Below are 19,401 nucleotides of genomic sequence, written 5' to 3' on the forward strand. Positions count from 1 at the left end.
GGGGGGGGGGGGGGTAATTGCTTAAAAATATATACTCCTGTTGTAAAGGGGTTAACCTCTACGATTATCCCGCCGTCTCTCGTTGGTATTCTCACATACAGTCATTTTCTTCTAATTCAAGGAACTTCAAATTATCGACTTATTCTATGCAGTACTGGACAATTGAAACTTTAAATTGTGTTCAATATCCAAAATAATTTTGTTCATCCAAAAATAATGCTTTTTAAGAACTATAACTTTATGATCATCAAAAGCAGAAAGTGGAAACTAGAACTATTTATATTATATATTTTGTGTCTTTTACATACATTTTGGTAAACTTTGAAGTCTTGCATCTCCGAACGATTTGGAGAAGTTAAAATCAATCTTCTCCTTGAACCTGCCTGTAGGGTGTCGGGATATTGACATACAAGTAGGTCCAATGGTGCACAGTCCCTTTTTTGCTTTAAATATAACAACTAGTTCAGGACCTTCTTGTCGCTTTTTACTTTTCGTTATTTTGACTTAAAAAAAAAAATATTTTTACCAGTACTTGGATCCGGATCCGCAATGTTTTAGCCTCCTGCATCTGGATCCACTATAATATAATTTCCTTTCTAATCATGGAAGGGAAACCAAGCGTTCAGGGGTGTATATTTTTAAGAATTACATCCCCCCAGGGGGGGGGATGATTTTTGATAAATTGGGGTAAAAAATTAAAATGCAAGTTTTTTTCATTCTTTTTGATACTTTTTACCAAAAATATCATTCATTTTCCACAATTCAGCAAAAAAAAAACCCTAAAAACCATTTATCACTTCAGGGAAAAAAAATTTATTTTCTGTAAGAGGAAGGGGGGGGGGAAATGAGTAATTAGGAAATATACACCACTGGCGTCTGCATAAAACGGGGGGAGAGCAAGGAGATGAAATAATCTGAGATACAACTGACGCGGCCCGCCCTACCATATGATAATACATGCGTTGCAGACGGAACTCCATTTATGATAATGCATGCTTTGCAGACGGTACTCCATTTGTATAAGAAATATTAAGAATATGTTATTGTATACGCGGTAATTGTACATCAGACAAATATTTCTTATTTAAATGGAGTACCGTCTGCAAAGCATGTATAATCATATGGTAGGGTGGGCCGCGTCAGTTGTATCTCCCTTCTATTTCATACTCCTGGGGGGAGAGGGGAGTTATTAGAACTTGAAATAATGTTCATGATATTGAGACTAATTTTTCACTCATTATTTTAATCGCAACCTCAGTAATATATTGATGAAATATGCTGTATATTCCTGTTGGTTCACTTGGTTGAAACTTCCTTAACCGGTCAACGTGTTCTAGAAACTACCTGGACTCGAAATTAACTAGAAGACGACAATGGAAACTTAATTGTCTTCTTTTTGCTACAAAGTAAATCGACTACATTCTTACATTTCCACAAGCATGTCATATTTATATTAGAAGTAGTTAATAGCTGGAAGGTACAAGTACAGATAATTGAACTTCTTCTTACGTAAGGCCAGAGTATAAGAGAAGTAGTTTAACTAGCAATACCTAGTTCAATTACTTGTTCTTTGAATAAACTTCTGTTTAAAAATCTCTTCAATTGAATTATTCATTATCCAAATTAGAAAAGATAAGTCAACCAACTTAATCATACCTTTCAAGATCAAATAGACGTCTTATTCTCGACCAAGAGCTAGAAATTATTTATTCTAGATTTAAAAGTCAAACCTGAACTTGCTCTGTACGCTACAAAATAATATCAGAAGAATGGTTCCTCTTGTTTCACTCAAACTTTCTACGCAGAGGAACAAATTTTCGAGAAAATCGCCAAAAATGATTGATTTTGATATTTTTCAATTTTATGCATTGCAAATATTGAATTTTTGTTGCATTTTGAAAAAATTTGTTCTACGAAGGTTTTCTGTATTTTCGCCGATTCTCTCCCGGTTCCTAGGTACCAAGGTTAGTTAGAGTCCACGCAGTTTCTAGAAATTTAGTGTTGTGTGTATTCAAAATTTAAATAAAAAAAAATAAAATGATGGGGCGGAGATATGAGATACTTCCCTCCTATCCTGCCCCATGGGACTGTGCAGTATTTTTCCGAATGTAACTGCAAAAATACGAATACTTGCACAGTCCCTTTTTTGCATGCGTTTGTATATAAATATTGCTTCTAAGATTGGCTGTGTGCAATGTACATAAAACGACAATATGAAAACTAAAATATTGTAGATTGTGCAATAGTGTGTGCATTGTTGAAATTATTATCAACAAAGCTAACATTGAACTGTTTTCGACGATTTGGAAAGAAAAGGGGGGGAGTGAATTAGACATTTTTGTGGTTTATTATTAAATAATACCTGAGAGAGTACAGAGGAAAATTATTATACTAAGAACAATAAATTAAATATATAAACAATGCCTAATAAAAGTTGCTAGAAATGATCAAGCTAAAATTGTAGATTGATGAAGAAGTGAAGAAACTAAAAGCTTTGAAACTGGAGCTTGGAGGAGATGATGGAGGGAGTAAGGTCAGACTTAAAATCTAATATTTATATCTTTAAAAATATCTTAAAGAGACTGGAGTGTAATTTCAAGTGATACCTTTAAGTAACAATATGATATAGGCATTTCTACTGCGGGAAAATATAAAGCAATTAAAAGTATAAAAAACTTTTCAAATTTAGAAACGACAATATGTTCCACATAATTGACCAGATAAAAGTTTCAATGGTACCGTTGTGAATTGGGCGATAGGCTTTGCCATCTTTGCAAGGAGATTCTCTTAAAATTACACTTACAGTCTCTTAAAGACCCTAAAAATCTTAAGAAACAACAGTGGAGGAGATTATATATGTAATAAAGCTCTTAGCTCATTTATTATATATGACATTTTTTGAGGGAACTTTGAAATACCACTGGCAAAATTCGATTTTTTTTATTCCACGGGCAACGTCGGATACTTCAATCCTATAATATTGTTTTTATAGGGTCAGCCCGGAGGTGGAGGTGGAGGGGGTAAACTAATCCTGAAAACCGCCAAGGGAACCAGGGATNCCCCACCCTAGTTGTTCAACTACCCTAAGAATCCCTAATTAGTAATTAGTATGTAGTAATCCAGCGTTATTACATAACACTATAAATCTGCATTGATAGGTTATCGAAATTTCTTCTTTTATGCATATTCGTATGTAAGATGGTTTTGCAGAATATTTATGGTTTGGTTTTTCCGCACTGACTTTTTTATTGATTTAGAATTGTCCTTTTTGGGTATATTTTCTTTTTTTCCTGTATCTTATAAAATGAATATTATGAAATATAAGCTAAAAATAAAACCTGAAAATTAGAAAGGTTAATTTATTTCCAGAATTGTTATTGAAGCCCTTTAAACTAATTTAGCAAAATTTCAAATTCTTAAATTTGATTTGAAATAATGAATTTACTTTTTTTTTATTTCCGATCTAATTTATTATTTTGTTCAAGGTTTTCAACCGAATTATTGAAATCTTTAAACTTCATGGAGCTGAGACTATAGAAACCCCGGTCTTTGAACTCAAGGTAAAGTTTAATTAAACCATGCTTATTTTTTTTCACCAATAATTTAGGAAATCTCTGTCTTACTCCTAAATATATTCCCACATTATTTTTATTCTAAATACGTTGTCCACCACTATTTATTTTCCGAAATTATTTGTTTTCCTGAACTACAAAAAGGTTTTTGAGAATTATAATGTGAACTAAAGCTTAACAATCCCAATTTTTTGAGGAATCTGAATGAAATATTGTCTTTGGGAATAATTTGAAAACAATATTCGGCCCCCCCCCCCACCCCCCAATTTTTCCATGTTTTCCAAAGCTTTTTTACCAAAAAGTCAGATTCAAAGACAAGCTAGGTGTTTAAACACCTACCTGTAAGTCTAGAATTTCATTACTAACATCAGAACGAAGTTTAAGGTTTCTCAGATTACTTTTCACCCTATTTTATTCTTGACTAATAGGTAGTTGTTTAAAGCATCTTGCTGGTATTTTAATCAGACTTTTTTGTAAAAAGCTTTTAAAAAATGGAAAAATGGGGAAAAGGGGAAACTTTTTTATTTTGTTTTACAAAAATACTATCCAATTGAGGCCTGTGTACAAAAGATTTTTTAATTTTCGATGAAACATAAATTAATGAATCCAGAAAATCTGAAAATAGTAGCAAAGATGGAATATACAGGGTGGCCAAAATGTACGGATTGTACGGATTTTTTATTTTGTAACCCTAATTTGTACGGAATGTACGGATTGTACAGATTTTTTTCAAATTGTACGGATTGTACGGATTTTTATCCTGGAAATACACCGTTTTTTATTAATTTTCACTCATTTCAGCAAATTTTTCATGAAAATTTCAAAAAAAAAATTCTCATCAAAATGAAGTTAGTCTAACTTATTTTCTCCATTCTAAATAATATTAGATTGATTAATGTTTCAATTGATGATAAAAATTCATTAATAATTTTCGAGATATGTCCCAGAAGTGTTCATTTGAGAATATGTTCCAGAAGTGTTCATTTGAGAAAATGTTTATCTATCTGTCTATCTGTCTAGCTATCTGTCTAACTAACTGTCTAGCTATCTGTCTAGCTATCTGTCTATCTATCTGTCGAGTTATCTGTCTAGCAATCTGTCTAGCTATATGTTAAGGTTTCCCTAGGGATAAAGTCAAAATTATTCACTTGCAGGGGGGAGCAGGTAATAAAAGAAGTTCTGATCAAAAATGGTTGTAACTACGAAAGGTGGATCCCTACTGTGCGGGGGGAATTTGAATATGAAGAAGAGGTGTGTAATCCGGTGTCAGTAAGAGATGTGCAGGAGTCCATTAAAGGCCTAAAGCTTAACAGGGCAGCAGGATTGGATATGGTGTCAACAACTATGCTTAAAACCGCTAGTCGTAGTATGGTCTGCTTGATAACTAAAATGTTCAATGAAGTTTTAAAGACAGGGGTGGTCCCAGAGGACCTGCAGATTGGCAAAATGACTCTCATTGATAAAAAGGAACCATCTTTGGAGGTTATTAAGAAACGACCCCTAACAGTGTCCAGTGTAATCTTGAGTGTGCTTACCAAGATATTGCACAAACGCATGAACGAAATCTGTGAGAGAGAGGGATTCTATGGTTCAGTGCAATACGGATTCAGGAAAAACAGATCGACTTCAGATTGTGTTTTCCTAATCCTGGCCGCTTTGAGGTCTGCCAAAAGGAAAAAGCAACGGATTTCACTTGCTTTCTGTGACATTGCCAAAGCGTATGATTCGGTATGTAGGGAGCTTTTGTACACCAAGTTAAGGAGTATAGGTTTCGGAGGTAAAGTGGTTGCCATAATTAGAGCCATGTATTTCAATGATTGCGTCAAGGTAAGTCTTAAGGGAGGGTTATCAGAGCCTGTCTATTTCACACAGGGGGTGAAACAGGGATGTAGTTTATCCCCTATGCTGTTCGCTCTAATTGTTGCATCATTAGGAGTAGCTCTTGATGACACAAAGCTTGGGGTGAAGTTAAAGGAGAAGGTGTTAACTGCCTTATTCTTTGCTGATGACTTATTGCTTTTGTCAAGATCCCCAAAGAGAGGTATGAATAAACTGTTGAGAATTGTGTCACAGTTTTGCACGGACATGAAGATGAAGCTGTCATCTTCTAAAACATACATACTTACCAATACTGGGTATGTGGGGTCATGGAAAGTAGAGGAGGACACTGGAGGAGGTGTTGGTGTCTAAGTATTTGGGGGTTCAAATGCAGGTCCGAGGCAGGGGTATGATTAGGGAGTATGAGAGGACGGTGGTCCCCAGAGCTACAAACCAGGCCTATGCAATAATGAACTTGTCACGGGGGGTGCTGGACAGATCTCTTGTGGCTCGGAGATTGTGGGAATCCTGTGCCATTCCGGCAATTTTGTACTGTGCTGAGGTGTGCGTGTTTAAAAGGAGTACAATAAAGGAGTTGGAGAGAATTCAGTGTATGGTTGGAAGGTTCATCCTTCAGGTCCCTGCCGCTACTTCACGGGTAATGACATGGGTGGACGCGGGTCTTATGCCTATGGAACACAGGATTCAGAAACGTCAAGCTCTGTTTATTGGGTCAATAGTCAGGTCAAAACACAATGAATTCCTTATCAAGGTACTGGACGAGCTTCTTGACAACAGATGTGATCCATGGGTTAAGTCTTGGATGAGCATTCAAAGGGATGTTGGGGTCATTTCAGAGTTTGAAAGGAGACAGGATCTAGTCAAGGCTATGGCGGACAGAGCAGTTAAGTTTGTGATGAAGGTAAAGAGGTCTCATCCCTCAGTGGGCGCGCTACCCCAACCGTGGAAGTGGTTCCATCTACAGGCGCATGTAAATGATTCCAAGGCTAGTAAATTGTTGAGTCAAATACGAGGTGGTAATGCCCAGCTGGGAAATAGATATAGGAATAGGTATGGTCTAATGTATGAGCTATGCCCATTCTGTGAGGACTTAGGTGTTCAGGTAAAACTAGGTGAGTCACATGTCGTACTAAGGTGCCCAGCGGTGGCGGCCCAAAGAAGGGCTCTAGGTGTTTCTAGGTATGTGTCTTTAGCGAAGGCCAGAGGGCTTCATGGTAATCAGGCAGTTCTAAGGGCTTATCTTGGGGGTGACTGGGCTGACAAGGGAGTGTTGCTAAACCGGGGCAGAAAGCTGGCTGTACTTATCGAGGCCTGGATGGCATCAGTTCATGCTGGTATCAATGAGGACGAATAAAGGTAATGGGTTTGGCTCCTTCTATTTTTATCTTCATATTTTATGATTCTACTATTTTACCTTTATTACCTGCCCCATATATATCTATCTGCTATTTAATTCTAAACCTCTATACTGGCTGGTACCGACAGGACCAGTCAGGCAATGGAGAGTGTGCTAACGGTTTTCAGGTAGCCCGCCTTTTAACTTGACTCTTGCCTGGCCCTCCACACTTTGTTTCATTGAAACATGGACCAGTGACGCCCTGCCAACCAATATGGTGGTACGGTTTGATGAGAGCTTAACCCTGACTCCCATGGGATGATGGTTGACCATTTTATTTATTTATTTATATGTCTAGCTATATGTCTAGCTATCTGTCTAGCTATCTGTCTAGCTATCTGTCTAGCTATATGTCTAGCTATATGTCTAGCTATCTGTCTAGCTATCTGTCTATCCATCTGTATATCTATCTGCATGTCAGTTTATCTATCTTTTTATCTATCTGTTTATATATCCCATCTGTTTCTCTATTTATCTATATGTGTATGTGTCCATCTGTTTCTCTGTCTATTTATCTGTCTATCTGTCTGTCTGTTTATCTATCTATCTATCTGTCTCTTTATCAGATCTGAGAACATCCTCACAGGTTTCTTCTGTTTATCTGTAAATATTTTCATTTTTAGTTTAATATTAACTTTCTTTTAATTGAGTGTGCAACCCCTGTACCACGCTAATTTTAATTATATTAGATCCTAAATCTACACTCCACTCTTTCTAATTATAACTTCGTTTGTTTGTTAAATGGCCTAATTCACACCGATCTAAACAGTTTTAAAAATTAGAATCAACAAAAAATGTTAAGGATTTTAAAAAATGTACGGATTTTTTAAAAAAAAATGTACGGATTGTACGGATTTTTTTCCGAAAATTGTACGGATTGTACGGATTTCTTCTGAAAATGTACGGATTTTTTCAAAAAAGTTTTGGCCACCCTGATTATATATGATAAAATAGGGAGAAAAGTGATCTTATAAACCTTGAACTTAGTTCTTATGTTAGTAATGAAATTCTTGACTAACAGGTAGGTGTTTAAAGCATCTAGCTGGTTGTTTAACCAGACTTTTTGATGAAAAAGCTTTACAAAACATGGAAAAATGGGGAAAAGGGGGAAATATTTTTTCCAAATTTTTATTTAGTTTTCTTAGAATAAGCACAAATTATGCACATAGGCAAAATTTCATTCAGATTCCTCAAAAAATGAAGAGAGGAGTCCCAAATGTTTTCAAATTGGTCAAACTCACCCTCCCTTTAATCTTTTATTGAAATGTAATTTTTAATATTTTAGGATGTACTGACCGGAAAGTATGGAGAAGATTCAAAGCTTATTTACGATCTCAAGGATCAAGGAAATTATTGATTTCACTGTACTCAATCAATCAATCAAATATTTAATTTCTTGTTGAACTTCTTCCTCAAATTTTCTTCTTATATCTAAACAGTGATGTATTATTTTCTGAGTCCATTCTAAAATTATTTAATTTTATCGTCACAAAAACAAAATTTTGACTGACAAAATGACATCTTTTCTTAAAGACGTTTGAGTATTCAATATTTGTATGCTTTTCTATTCTGGGTGAAACAAGTGGAATATTTGATCAAATTCACATAAAATATGATACATAAAATATTATTCTTGGTCTATTTCTTGAAAAGTTTTTACATAAAATAATCATGAAATCAATCATATTTCAAGGTGGGGAGATCCTTGCTTTGAGGTATGTTCTTAATTAGATCCCTATAATATTTTCATAATTTTTAAACATAATTTTTTTTATGAAAAATGATTAACCACAGTATAAGTATAGTTATTATTACTAGTTATTTGAATTTCAGTTACAAAGCTTTTCTGAAATATCTCGTTTTTCTAAATTTTAACAAATTTTAAAATTTACCCAATTAAAATATTTGAAGGTTCATCTTCAAATACCAACTAACTGAATTTACAATGCATGGACAAATTTTGAAAGATTAACATTAGATTTCACTCGTCAATTTCGGACTCCTTCTTGAAAATCGTCACTTTGAAAACTTTTTCTTCATTACTATCTTATTTTTTTTGTCTCAGATTAAAACATACACATTTTTATTTACCCTTTGATTAGATATGATCTGACAGTACCCTTTGCTCGCTACTGCGCCATGAACAAAGTAGCAAATATTAAACGATATCACATTGCAAAGGTAGGTAAATAGTATATTTACAGACCTAAATCCATGAGAGGTCGAAACTTTTGTGCTAAACTTCAACGCTTGATCTCGATATCAAGTTTGGCAACTTTAAATTTAATATATATCCATTATCCAAGCGCAATTTGTTTAATCCTTAAAAATACCAATAACTGCTTGATCCAAGGAATAATAAATCCTAAGTTCTGACCTCTCTGGTTGTTTTGAATTGTATCAACTTGACAAGTTTGGTAAATACAGATAAAAACCTAGGCATTCAAAGTAAAGGGTTCGGGCAAAGTGAAGAACAAATACGAATCAAATTTACTATCGTCCGACACCATTTCAAATTATATTCGACGTTTATTTAAATTCTTGGAAACCCGTTACTCTGAGACTCAAAAATCTTATATTTTTGAAAAAAGGCGTTAAATCTAAACTAAAATTAGTTAGCAAATTCCTCTTTCACTATTTACTAAAACTGTCATTTCATATTTGGGAAGGGGGGTAGTGTATAAAGTAGTACTTGTAAAATGTCAGTTTATTTCACTATACGCCAGTGAATACATTTGAATAAGCAGAAGAAACATATTTTTTACTTAGTTGGTTGAAATGAATGATTTAAAAAAAGTATTTTAAAGGGCGAAAAACCCAGTTCATAGTTAATTTTTCCATGAGCATTGAAAATTCAAAATATATACCTCTGGCCCTATATAAAAACAAAATCCTTTTGTCAATACTTCATTTTTATAATGTAAATATTTAAAATTTCATTTGTTAATTTTTTATTTATTTTATATTAAGGTGTACAGACGTGATAATCCTAGTATTGCTCGTGGTCGTCTTCGTGAGTTCTATCAGTGTGTAAGTAAATTGAATTTGTATATGCATGTACATTGTACAATCTATAGTGTAAATAGAAATTGAGCCAATTATTTGTAATTTTCTTTGAGGTACAAAACAATGATTAAAAGTAATAGAAACCCAGATCTTGTACCTACAAATCTTCATCCGACTAACTACCAAGATTAATTAAAAAATTTATTAGAATTTTGTTTAACTTTATATTTTTGAAAATCTCCCAAAATTGTCTGGCTTTTTTTAAGAATTCACATCGGGTTTTTAAATCTGGTTTAATTTTAGTTACTTTTCATTTACAACATACTTTAATTCAAAATCAATTTAATTTTCCAAATTCGTGTATCTGGATCCATCAAATCAAAATCCGCTCCACCAACATATAATGAATTCTAAGCAAAAACTTCACTCCGTAACTTACACCAAATTCTTATTATTTTGATGATTTAGGATTTTGATATTGCTGGCGCTTATGACCCCATGCTTCCGGACGCCGAGTGTGTTAAAATCGTCAACGAAATCCTTACTTCCGTCAATGTTGGGAAGTTTGTCATCAAAGTAAATCACAGAATGATTCTGGACGGTATTTTTGAGGTAATTATTTCAACTATTTTTAATTAATTTATGTAAAAGTTAAAATATAATTTATTTCACTTCTTCAATTTTTATATCTAAAACCTGTAAATTAGGTTTGTGGTGTTCCTCCCATAATGTTCCGAACTATCTGCTCTGCCGTGGACAAGTTGGACAAGTCTCCCTGGGAGGAGGTCAGGAAGGAGATGACAGAGGAGAAGGGGTTGGATGCTGCTGCAGCAGATAGGTAGTACATCTCATTATTATTCTCATCTCAGATTTACAGAAAAAAAAAATTATTTTTGATGGCCATGGTCGATCTCTCAACCATCCGGATCTTATCCCATGTCGACTATACCTTCAATGTCATTGTTACTTTTATGAATAGCGAAAGGTGGTTGAACAATGTATAGCGCACGCTTGGCAACCCTGGAGGAGTTGTACAACTATCCGCACCCAGTTTAACTATTTTTTAATTAATATTGATCTATCTGGTTAGTAGTTAAACTCTTCCTACTTCTCCTGAAGTAGGTTGAACTACTTCTTCTGAAGTAGTTGAACTACTTTAGGCTGATCTCCTTACTAACTCTGATATTGATTAGGATTGGTGAGTATGTTCGTATGTCTGGTGGACAAGAGCTGGTTGAGAAGTTAAATACTACAGATCTTATCAACAGCAAGACCGCTAAACAGGGATTAGAGGATATTAAGCTTCTACTCAGGTCAATAATAAAAATAATTTAGTTATTTTTTATCATATTTCGTGTCGGGGATTTTTAAGAACCATTCGATTCGATTCAAATGTCTATATTTGTTACTTTAACTTTGTCGCTTTACATGGTAACTAATTCCTAATTAGAACAATGGTCAACATATATGAATACAGTTTTAGTTACTAATATGGTGATATACAGCTTTTGTACCTGACGATTCATTGATTCATTGGTGTAAGCACTGACCGTTCTAAATATGTAGCATTTCAGTACCGGATACTGAATTGGAATATATGATTTAAATATATATTTTGTATTTAGACCACTATAGTTCAACTGTTCGTAAAGTTTGATTTGAATATTAAATCATCATAAGTTAATTTACATAAAAATTATCTGCATTGTGGTTTATTGAAAATGATTTGTATTGTATTGAAATAGTATACTTTCTTGAGAAATAATAACCCCTCCCCCTCTTTTGAAAATCCCCCCCCATGCTTTTTTAATGTCTAATTTTTCATTTTTCCCCCTAGATCATCAAAAATCTTGCCCGGGGGGGGGGGAATAATATAACATTATACCCTGTATTACCCTGTAATGAATCTTTTTTAGGTATTGTGAGTTGTACAACTGTGGAGAATCTGTTTCCTTTGATTTAAGTTTAGCCCGAGGATTAGATTACTACACTGGAGTTATTTATGAAGCGGTAATCATTTTTAAATTCATATTCCATCCTTTTTAATTTTCCTGTCCGTTTCTTCTATCCGTCCGTCATTTTCAACGTGTCAATTTTTTTGTCCTTCTTTTCCAATCCGTCATTTTGATCCTGTCTGACCTACTTTTCCTACCTTTCCTATTAACCAATATAATGCAGACGACATACTAGTGCAGCATTGCTTTCTATCCAGCTTACATGTTAACAAAGGGAACCTGTTAATTTAACAGGGGATACTAGTTCCAAAACTAAAATTTGGCCCATTATGGGCCAAATCTGCAAAGTTATCTTTTTCAAGAGTATATATCTTTAAATCCAAGTCGAGTAGAACAAAATTACACCATATGTTTATAAGAAATTACTAAAACTATATTTTGAAACAATAAATGTCAATTTTAAACTAATAATAACACTCAGTGTCAGAAATGGGCCAAGTGTTAGTTTTGGAACTAATGTCCCCTGTAATATGGGAAAACTTTAATGTTTTTGTTCATTTATTTACATGTATTTTTTGAATATTTAACCCTGATAGACAAAACTGGAAAAAATATTAAGTACGCACTAGTGTACTCAATCTTGCTATACCTTCTGGATCTGAGGGTTTTTATCCAACAGCAAAAAATAAACGGCTAATTTTATGTGTCAGAATAATAGAAAGTCATCATAAGAAAATATTATTTTTAAATTAGAAGATGTAAGTGGGGAATCTACAACTGTCATATTCTGGTTCTGTTGGATGATGCAACAGATGCAAATGGAGAATCTATAACTGTTATATTCTTGTCCTGGTGGAGGATGCAACACATCCTAGTGTAGAATCTTTAACTGTTGTATTCAGGTCCTGGTGGAGGATGCAACAGATGCAAGTGGAGAATCTATAACTGTTGGTTCCGTTGCAGGAGGAGGAAGATACGATGGACTAGTCGGTATGTTTGATGCTAAAAACAGGTAACAAAATGAAACACATTTTTTCAAATTTAACTCTGAGTTAACACTAGTTTTTTGTAATACAAAAGAATGTGGAGTTTGGGTTGGAAAAGAATATAAATAATGTTGAGATTTTTACATTTACACTTAGAAATTAATTCAGAATATCCGAAATTCTCTCTTTTACAACCCGGATCCATATCTAAATGAAACCGATCCTAAACATTTTATTTCCTCCCTGATTTGATCTTTAAACGTGTAGAAGTGTGCCCTGTGTCGGGGTTAGTATCGGAATAGAACTGTATTGATCTATAAACGTGAAGGAGTGTGCCCTGTGTTGGGGTTAGTATCGGAATAGAACTGTATTGATCTATTAACATGTAGGAGTGTGCCCTGTGTTAGGGTTAGTATCGGAATAGAACTGTATTGATCTATAAACTTGTAGGAGCGGGCCCTGTGTTGGGGTTAGTATCGGAATAGAACTGTATTAATCTATAAACATGAAGAAGTGTGCCCTGTGTTGGGGCTAGTATCGGAACAGAACTGTATTGATCTATTAATGTGTAGGAGTGTGCCCTGTGTTGGGGTTAGTATCGGAATAGAACTGTCTTGATCTATAAACTTGTAGGAGTGTGTCCTGTGTTAGGGTTAGTATCGGAATAGAACTGTATTGATCTATAAACATGTAGGAGTGGGCCCTGTGTTGGGGTTAGTATCGGAATAGAACTGTATTGATCTATAAACTTGTAGGAGTGTGCCCTGTGTTTGGGTTAGTATCGGAATAGAACTGTATTAATCTATAAACGTGTAGGAGTGTGCCCTGTCTTGGGGTTAGTATCGGAATAGAACTATAAACGTGTAGGAGTGTGCCCTGTCTTGGGGTTAGTATCGGAATAGAACTATTAATCTATAAACGTGTAGGAGTGTGCCCTGTCTTGGGGTTAGTATCGGAATAGAACTGTATTAATCTATAAATGTGTAAGAGTGTGCCCTGTGTTAGGGTTAGTTTCGGAATAGAACTGTATTAATCTATAAACATGTAGGAGTGTGCTCTGTGTTGGGGTTATCTTCAATGTGTTCCAGCCTACAGGTCGTAATACGTTGTCTGTAGGTTGATTGTTAATAATAATAATAATTGATCTATTAATGTGTAGGAGTGTGCCCTGTGTTGGGGTTAGTATCGGAATGGAACTGTATTGATCTATAAACGTGTAGGAGTGTGCCCGGGTTAGTATCGGAATAAAACTGTATTGATCTATAAACGTGTAGGAGTGTGCCCTGGGTTGGGGTTAGTATCGGAATGGAACTGTATTGATCTAAAAACCTGTAGGAGTGTGCCCGGGTTAGTATCGGAATAAAACTGTATTGATCTATAAATGTGTAGGAGTGTGCCCGGGTTAGTATCGGAATAAAACTGTATTGATCTATAAACGTGTAGGAGTGTGCCCTGTGTTGGGGTTAGTATCGGAATAGAACGCCTGTTCTCCATTATGGAAGCAAATCTCAGTAAGGAGTCAACTAAGATTAGAACTGTTCACACCCAGGTAAGTCAGTCTTGTCCCAAGTGTTTATATTTTAAAGAATTCAAAAAATTTAAAATCAAGATGGAAGAGTTTTTAACTTTTTTAACGGTTTTACTTATTGCACAACATTTTTTTGATTTACCCTAATTCAGCGGAATATACCGAACTAGTGGAGAAAATATTGATTTTTAAAAGGGGAGGGGGGAATGATTTTTGAAATATACAGTACTGTCTTGTACTCAACCCTTACTTTATAATTCTGGGATATATTTTTTCTCGATAAAATGTAGGATAAGAAAAACATTTTTTCATCGCTTTATTAAAAACTGTTAAACAAAAAATATTTAATTTTAGATTTTGGTTAAAAATTTATTTCTGTGTACGCCCTTGGTTACACTTCGCCAATTTTGTTCGATCTCTGTGTACGCCCTTGGTTACACTTCGCCATTTTTGTTCGATCTCCACACTTGCAGAAATTTGTATAAAAACATTGTTCTGCGTTTATCTTCTAGCTCCCCCGCCACAATAAAAATGTATATTCATTTTTTTTTTAAATTTGATTTTAATTAAAGTCGTGGCTCAATAAATAATTTGATTTGATGGTTGAAGTAAAATAATGGACACATTGTTACCTAAATATGGTTGTAATTAGACTTTTTAATGTTAAAATTAAGTATTTAATAAAATTACAATTTCTAGGTCTGTGTGGTGACTGCACAAAAGAATTTGACCGAGGAAAGGATTAAAATTGTTTCCGAACTCTGGGAGGCCGGTATCAGGTTCGTTTATTTTTCTGAACTTGAAAAGTTAAAGTTTGATGCAATATTTATTATTTCAATATAAAAAAATAGATTCGTCATCACCCCACCCCTTCTGGGTTAGCTGGAACCCCCTCCCCTTTGTGTCTTGTCATAAATCATAATGTTATGTGTACACAATTAATTAATTAATATTCTGGCGTTAATGTCGCTGAGTTTGTAGAAAACTAATAAAATATACCTGTATTAACTTCTAAGCGGACAGAGCGCTTCTAGTCTGAAAAAAGGTTTTAAAGTCTACATCTACCTGATTCCGCTTGTACACCTATACTCTATTTCTTATAACTCTATTATTATTTCCCTGTCCCACTGTTGAAATTTAATGCTGATAAAAACTTTGTAAAATTCTTAGCAATCGAAAATTAGTTGCAGTTTTTAGCTATTTTAATCCTATGTAAATCAGGGGAGTAAAGTAAATACAATTCAATACCATGATAAGAGCCAAAATATATTTGTACTATTTATTGAATAATGGGAATAAAAGATAAAGGATAAATTGCTTCTAAAATGGAGCCTGGTTTATAAAACCCTATCGACTTTTCATTGACATTTTACAATCCCCCCTCAGAAGTACAGTTAATAATCAACATTAAAGATATTTAGCATCGAATGATTGAATATTATTTAGTGCTGAGCACTCGTACAAGAAGAATCCTAAGATGCTGACTCAACTTCAGTTCTGCGAGGATTCAGGAATACCACTGGTCAGTAAATACAAATTATCAAATAATAATGACCAATTATTTTCTTTAAGGAATCTCTTAAACTGATGGGCTTTTCCAATAGTGATCAAATTTAAATACCTATTTATCAAAATTTATTCGTTCATTTTCACTCTAGAATTGTCACATTCAGTTTTTGGTTATTACGAGCTTATAGAGGTATCCAAATTCCAGAAGCTCCTTGTCGTAAAATATAACTTAGATTTACGTAAGATATTGTATTAACGTCCAAAAATCCATAATTATCCCTCAGATTGTCATATTTAAGGTGTTCATCTAGTCTTGAAAGTAAACACCAGTAAATACACCATTGTATAATGTATATACATCTTAAAATATCAGGAAAACTGAAATAAATTGTGTATCGTACAATGTTAATATCTAATTACGTAATTAATAAATCTGTTTCAGGCCGTGGTTATCGGTGAATCTGAAATAGCTGCTGGTATTGTTAAACTCAGGGATATTATTTCAAGAGAGGAGGTAAATATAAGATAATAAATATAATATGTATGGTACAGGGATATTAGTTCAAGAGAGGAGGTAAATACTAGATAATAAATATAATATGTATGATACAGGAATATTAGTTCAAGAGAGGAGGTAAATACAAGATAATAAATATAATATTTATGGTACAGGGATATTAGTTCAAGAGAGGAGGTATATGCTTACAGGGATATTAGTTCAAGAGAGGAGGTAAATACTAGATAATAAATATAATATGTAAGATACAGGGATATTAGTTCAAGAGAAGAGGTAAATACTAGATAAAAAATATAATATGTATGGTACAGGGATATTAGTTCAAGAGAGGAGGTAAATACTAGATAATAAATATAATATGTATGATACAGGGATATTAGTTCAAGAGAGGAGGTAAATACAAGATAATAAATATAATATTTATGGTACAGGGATATTAGTTCAAGAGAGGAGGTATATGCTAGATAATAAATATAATATGTATGGTACAGGGATATTAGTTCAAGAGAGGAGGTATATGCTAGATAATAAATATAATATGTATGGTACAGGGATATGAGTTCAAGAGAGGACTTAAATACTAGATAATAAATATAATATTTATGGTACAGGGATATTAGTTCAAGAGAGGAGGTAAATACTAGATAATAAATATAATATTTATGGTATAGGGATATTAGTTCAAGAGAGGAGGTATATGCTAGATAATAAATATAATATGTATGGTACAGGGATATTAGTTTAAGAGAGGAGGTAAATACTAGATAATAAATATAATATTTATGGTACAGGGATATTAGTTCAAGAGAGGAGGTATATATCTATATATATCTATATTTTTGCATCTCCCTGTTTCCTCTTCTCCATTCCTTTCCCCTTTTCAGCAAGGGGGGGAACCTGGTTATGGACCTCCTTATGGAAGAAAAACGCTCTTTTGTGCAACTGAAACCCCTGAAAGAACCCCACCGCAGCAAAGTGTGTGCGGGCTTCTTACCCCAGTAAAAAGAAACCATGAAATATGAAAATATGAAATATGAAATTACTATATAGAGAATCCCACCTTTAAAAACTTTTGACTCTTTTTAACAATCTAACACGTTTCTGAAACTTGTTTCGAACTATCAATTAGTATTCTGCAATTTACAGCTCGCCTCTCCCTCCCCCTCCCCACTCACTTTTTGTAAATTGGTAATACCAAACTGAGTGAACCAAAAAATGTAAATATAATTTATAACTCCCAATTTGTTTTAATACACTCGTAAATGATGACTCAGACATATCTATTAACTGTCGATTTGTAAAGTAAAGCTATTTTGGCTAGAAACCAATAAGTCAAAACTTTTTTGTCTTGATATTGGGATCAAGCACTTATCTCCATTTTATACAGACCTATGGGTTAGCTCCTCTTCGATATCCCGCAGGAATACCTTTAATTCGAGGGTTCAAGCCTTTACCCTCAAATATATAAGTGCTCACATTGGATAATTGGATATTCATAAGTAGCTGATGTTATGATTATTGGTTTCAGGAGTAGCTAAGGTTTAGCTTAGTAGCTCCAGGAGTAGCTGAGGTTCAGCTTATTAGCTCCAGGAGTAGCTAAGGTTCAGCTCATTAGCTCCAGGAGTAGCTGAGATTTAGCTTATTAGCTCCAGGAGTTGTCGAGGTTTAGCTTATCAGCTCCAGGAGTAGCTGAGGTTTAGCTTATTAGCTCTAGGAGTAGCTGAGGTTTAGCTTATCAGCTCTAGGAGTAGCTAAGGTTTAGTTTATTAGCTCCAGGAGTAGCTGATTGTAGGGTGAAGGAATAGTGAATTTGTGGATGAGAAGTTTAAGCTTGAGATTGTTATCCTCGTCCAACTCTTGAACTGTTTCCGACCAGGAGGCTGCGTTTTCAGTCATGGTTCATTTTTTTGTCAAGGGACACCACTTAAGTACATTAATTGCTTCTTGATATGATTAAATGATAAATAACGAGCGTAATAAAGGAGAGGAAGTTGAGTAGGTCTTCTCTTGTTCCAAGATCGACACCACTGATTTGCGGATTTTATAATTCTCGTTCGGGGATTTCTTCATCTACAATATCACCCTTTAAACTATTAAACAATCAAGATATAACCTAAAAACTAATAAAATATCGAGATTTCACCCTTTAAGCTATTAAATATTGAGATATCACCCTTTAAACTATTAAATATTGAGATATCACCCTTTTAACTATTAAAATATTGAGATATCACCCTTTAAACTGTTAAATATTGAGATATCACCCTTTTAACTGTTAAAATATTGAGATATCACCCTTTTAACTATTAAAATATTGAGATATCACCCTTTTAACTATTAATATATCAATTTATCACCATTTAAACTACTAAAATTTTGAGATATCACCCATTATCTATTAAAATATTGAAATATCACCCTTTAATCTATTGAAATATTGATATATCACTCTTTAAACTATTAAATATTGAGATATCACCCTTTTAACTATTAAAATATTGAGATATCACCCTATTAACTATTAAAATATCAATTTATCACCATTTAAGCTATTAAAATTTTGAGATATCACCCTTTCAACTATTAAAATATTGAGATGTCAACATTTAAACTATTGAAATATTGAGATATCACCCTTGTTTTTAAACATTAAAAATATTCAGGTTGAAGTGAAGCGAGCTGATCTTGTATCTACAATTCAACAACGTTTACAAAAGTCTTAGTTGATGTGTTCTCATAACTTCTCAACAGCACTGAAAAGAAGTATCGGTGATCATCACTCAACAGGATATTACTTATCACTAGAAGTGAAAGTTTTGCTATGAGTTAATAAAAAATAACCTGCATGTTTAAAACATGTTTCTTATGCTACCAAATAGTCTAAAATCTTGGAAAATTTACCTCCCAAAGTTAGTTATTAATATTATGTAATCTATACTGCTCATCTTCTTTATTATGTTTTTTTATTATACTTTAATTTGATTTAAATAAAACATGAATAATTAATTACATTATATGTTTTCTGTCTCACCATCTTCTTGTTTTACCGGCTGCAAACCTTTATGAATATTTATTGGAAAAAAACAACGCTTA

General features: G+C 33.7%; 1 protein-coding gene across 1 annotated transcript in view; it reads left to right on the forward strand.

Moving 5' to 3' along the window:
• The window catches only part of LOC111705793 (histidine--tRNA ligase, cytoplasmic-like), a 23,158-nt gene extending 3,844 nt beyond the window's left edge, over positions 1-19,314 (forward strand). Inside the window, 17 exon segments of the mRNA XM_023478460.1 lie at positions 2,465-2,528; positions 3,012-3,069; positions 3,464-3,560; positions 8,093-8,153; positions 8,501-8,522; positions 8,910-8,988; positions 9,778-9,837; positions 10,282-10,425; positions 10,521-10,651; positions 11,007-11,126; positions 11,730-11,823; positions 12,671-12,780; positions 14,198-14,303; positions 14,982-15,061; positions 15,729-15,804; positions 16,234-16,305; positions 18,972-19,314. Coding sequence (XP_023334228.1) covers positions 2,465-2,528; positions 3,012-3,069; positions 3,464-3,560; positions 8,093-8,153; positions 8,501-8,522; positions 8,910-8,988; positions 9,778-9,837; positions 10,282-10,425; positions 10,521-10,651; positions 11,007-11,126; positions 11,730-11,823; positions 12,671-12,780; positions 14,198-14,303; positions 14,982-15,061; positions 15,729-15,804; positions 16,234-16,305; positions 18,972-19,031 — 1,434 coding nt within the window. The 3' untranslated portion in view covers positions 19,032-19,314.
• The last annotated feature ends 87 nt before the right edge of the window (positions 19,315-19,401 follow it).

The sequence above is a fragment of the Eurytemora carolleeae genome, unplaced genomic scaffold (assembly GCF_000591075.1).
Source record: "Eurytemora carolleeae unplaced genomic scaffold, Eaff_2.0 scaffold190, whole genome shotgun sequence".
NCBI lineage: Eukaryota > Metazoa > Arthropoda > Copepoda > Calanoida > Temoridae > Eurytemora > Eurytemora carolleeae.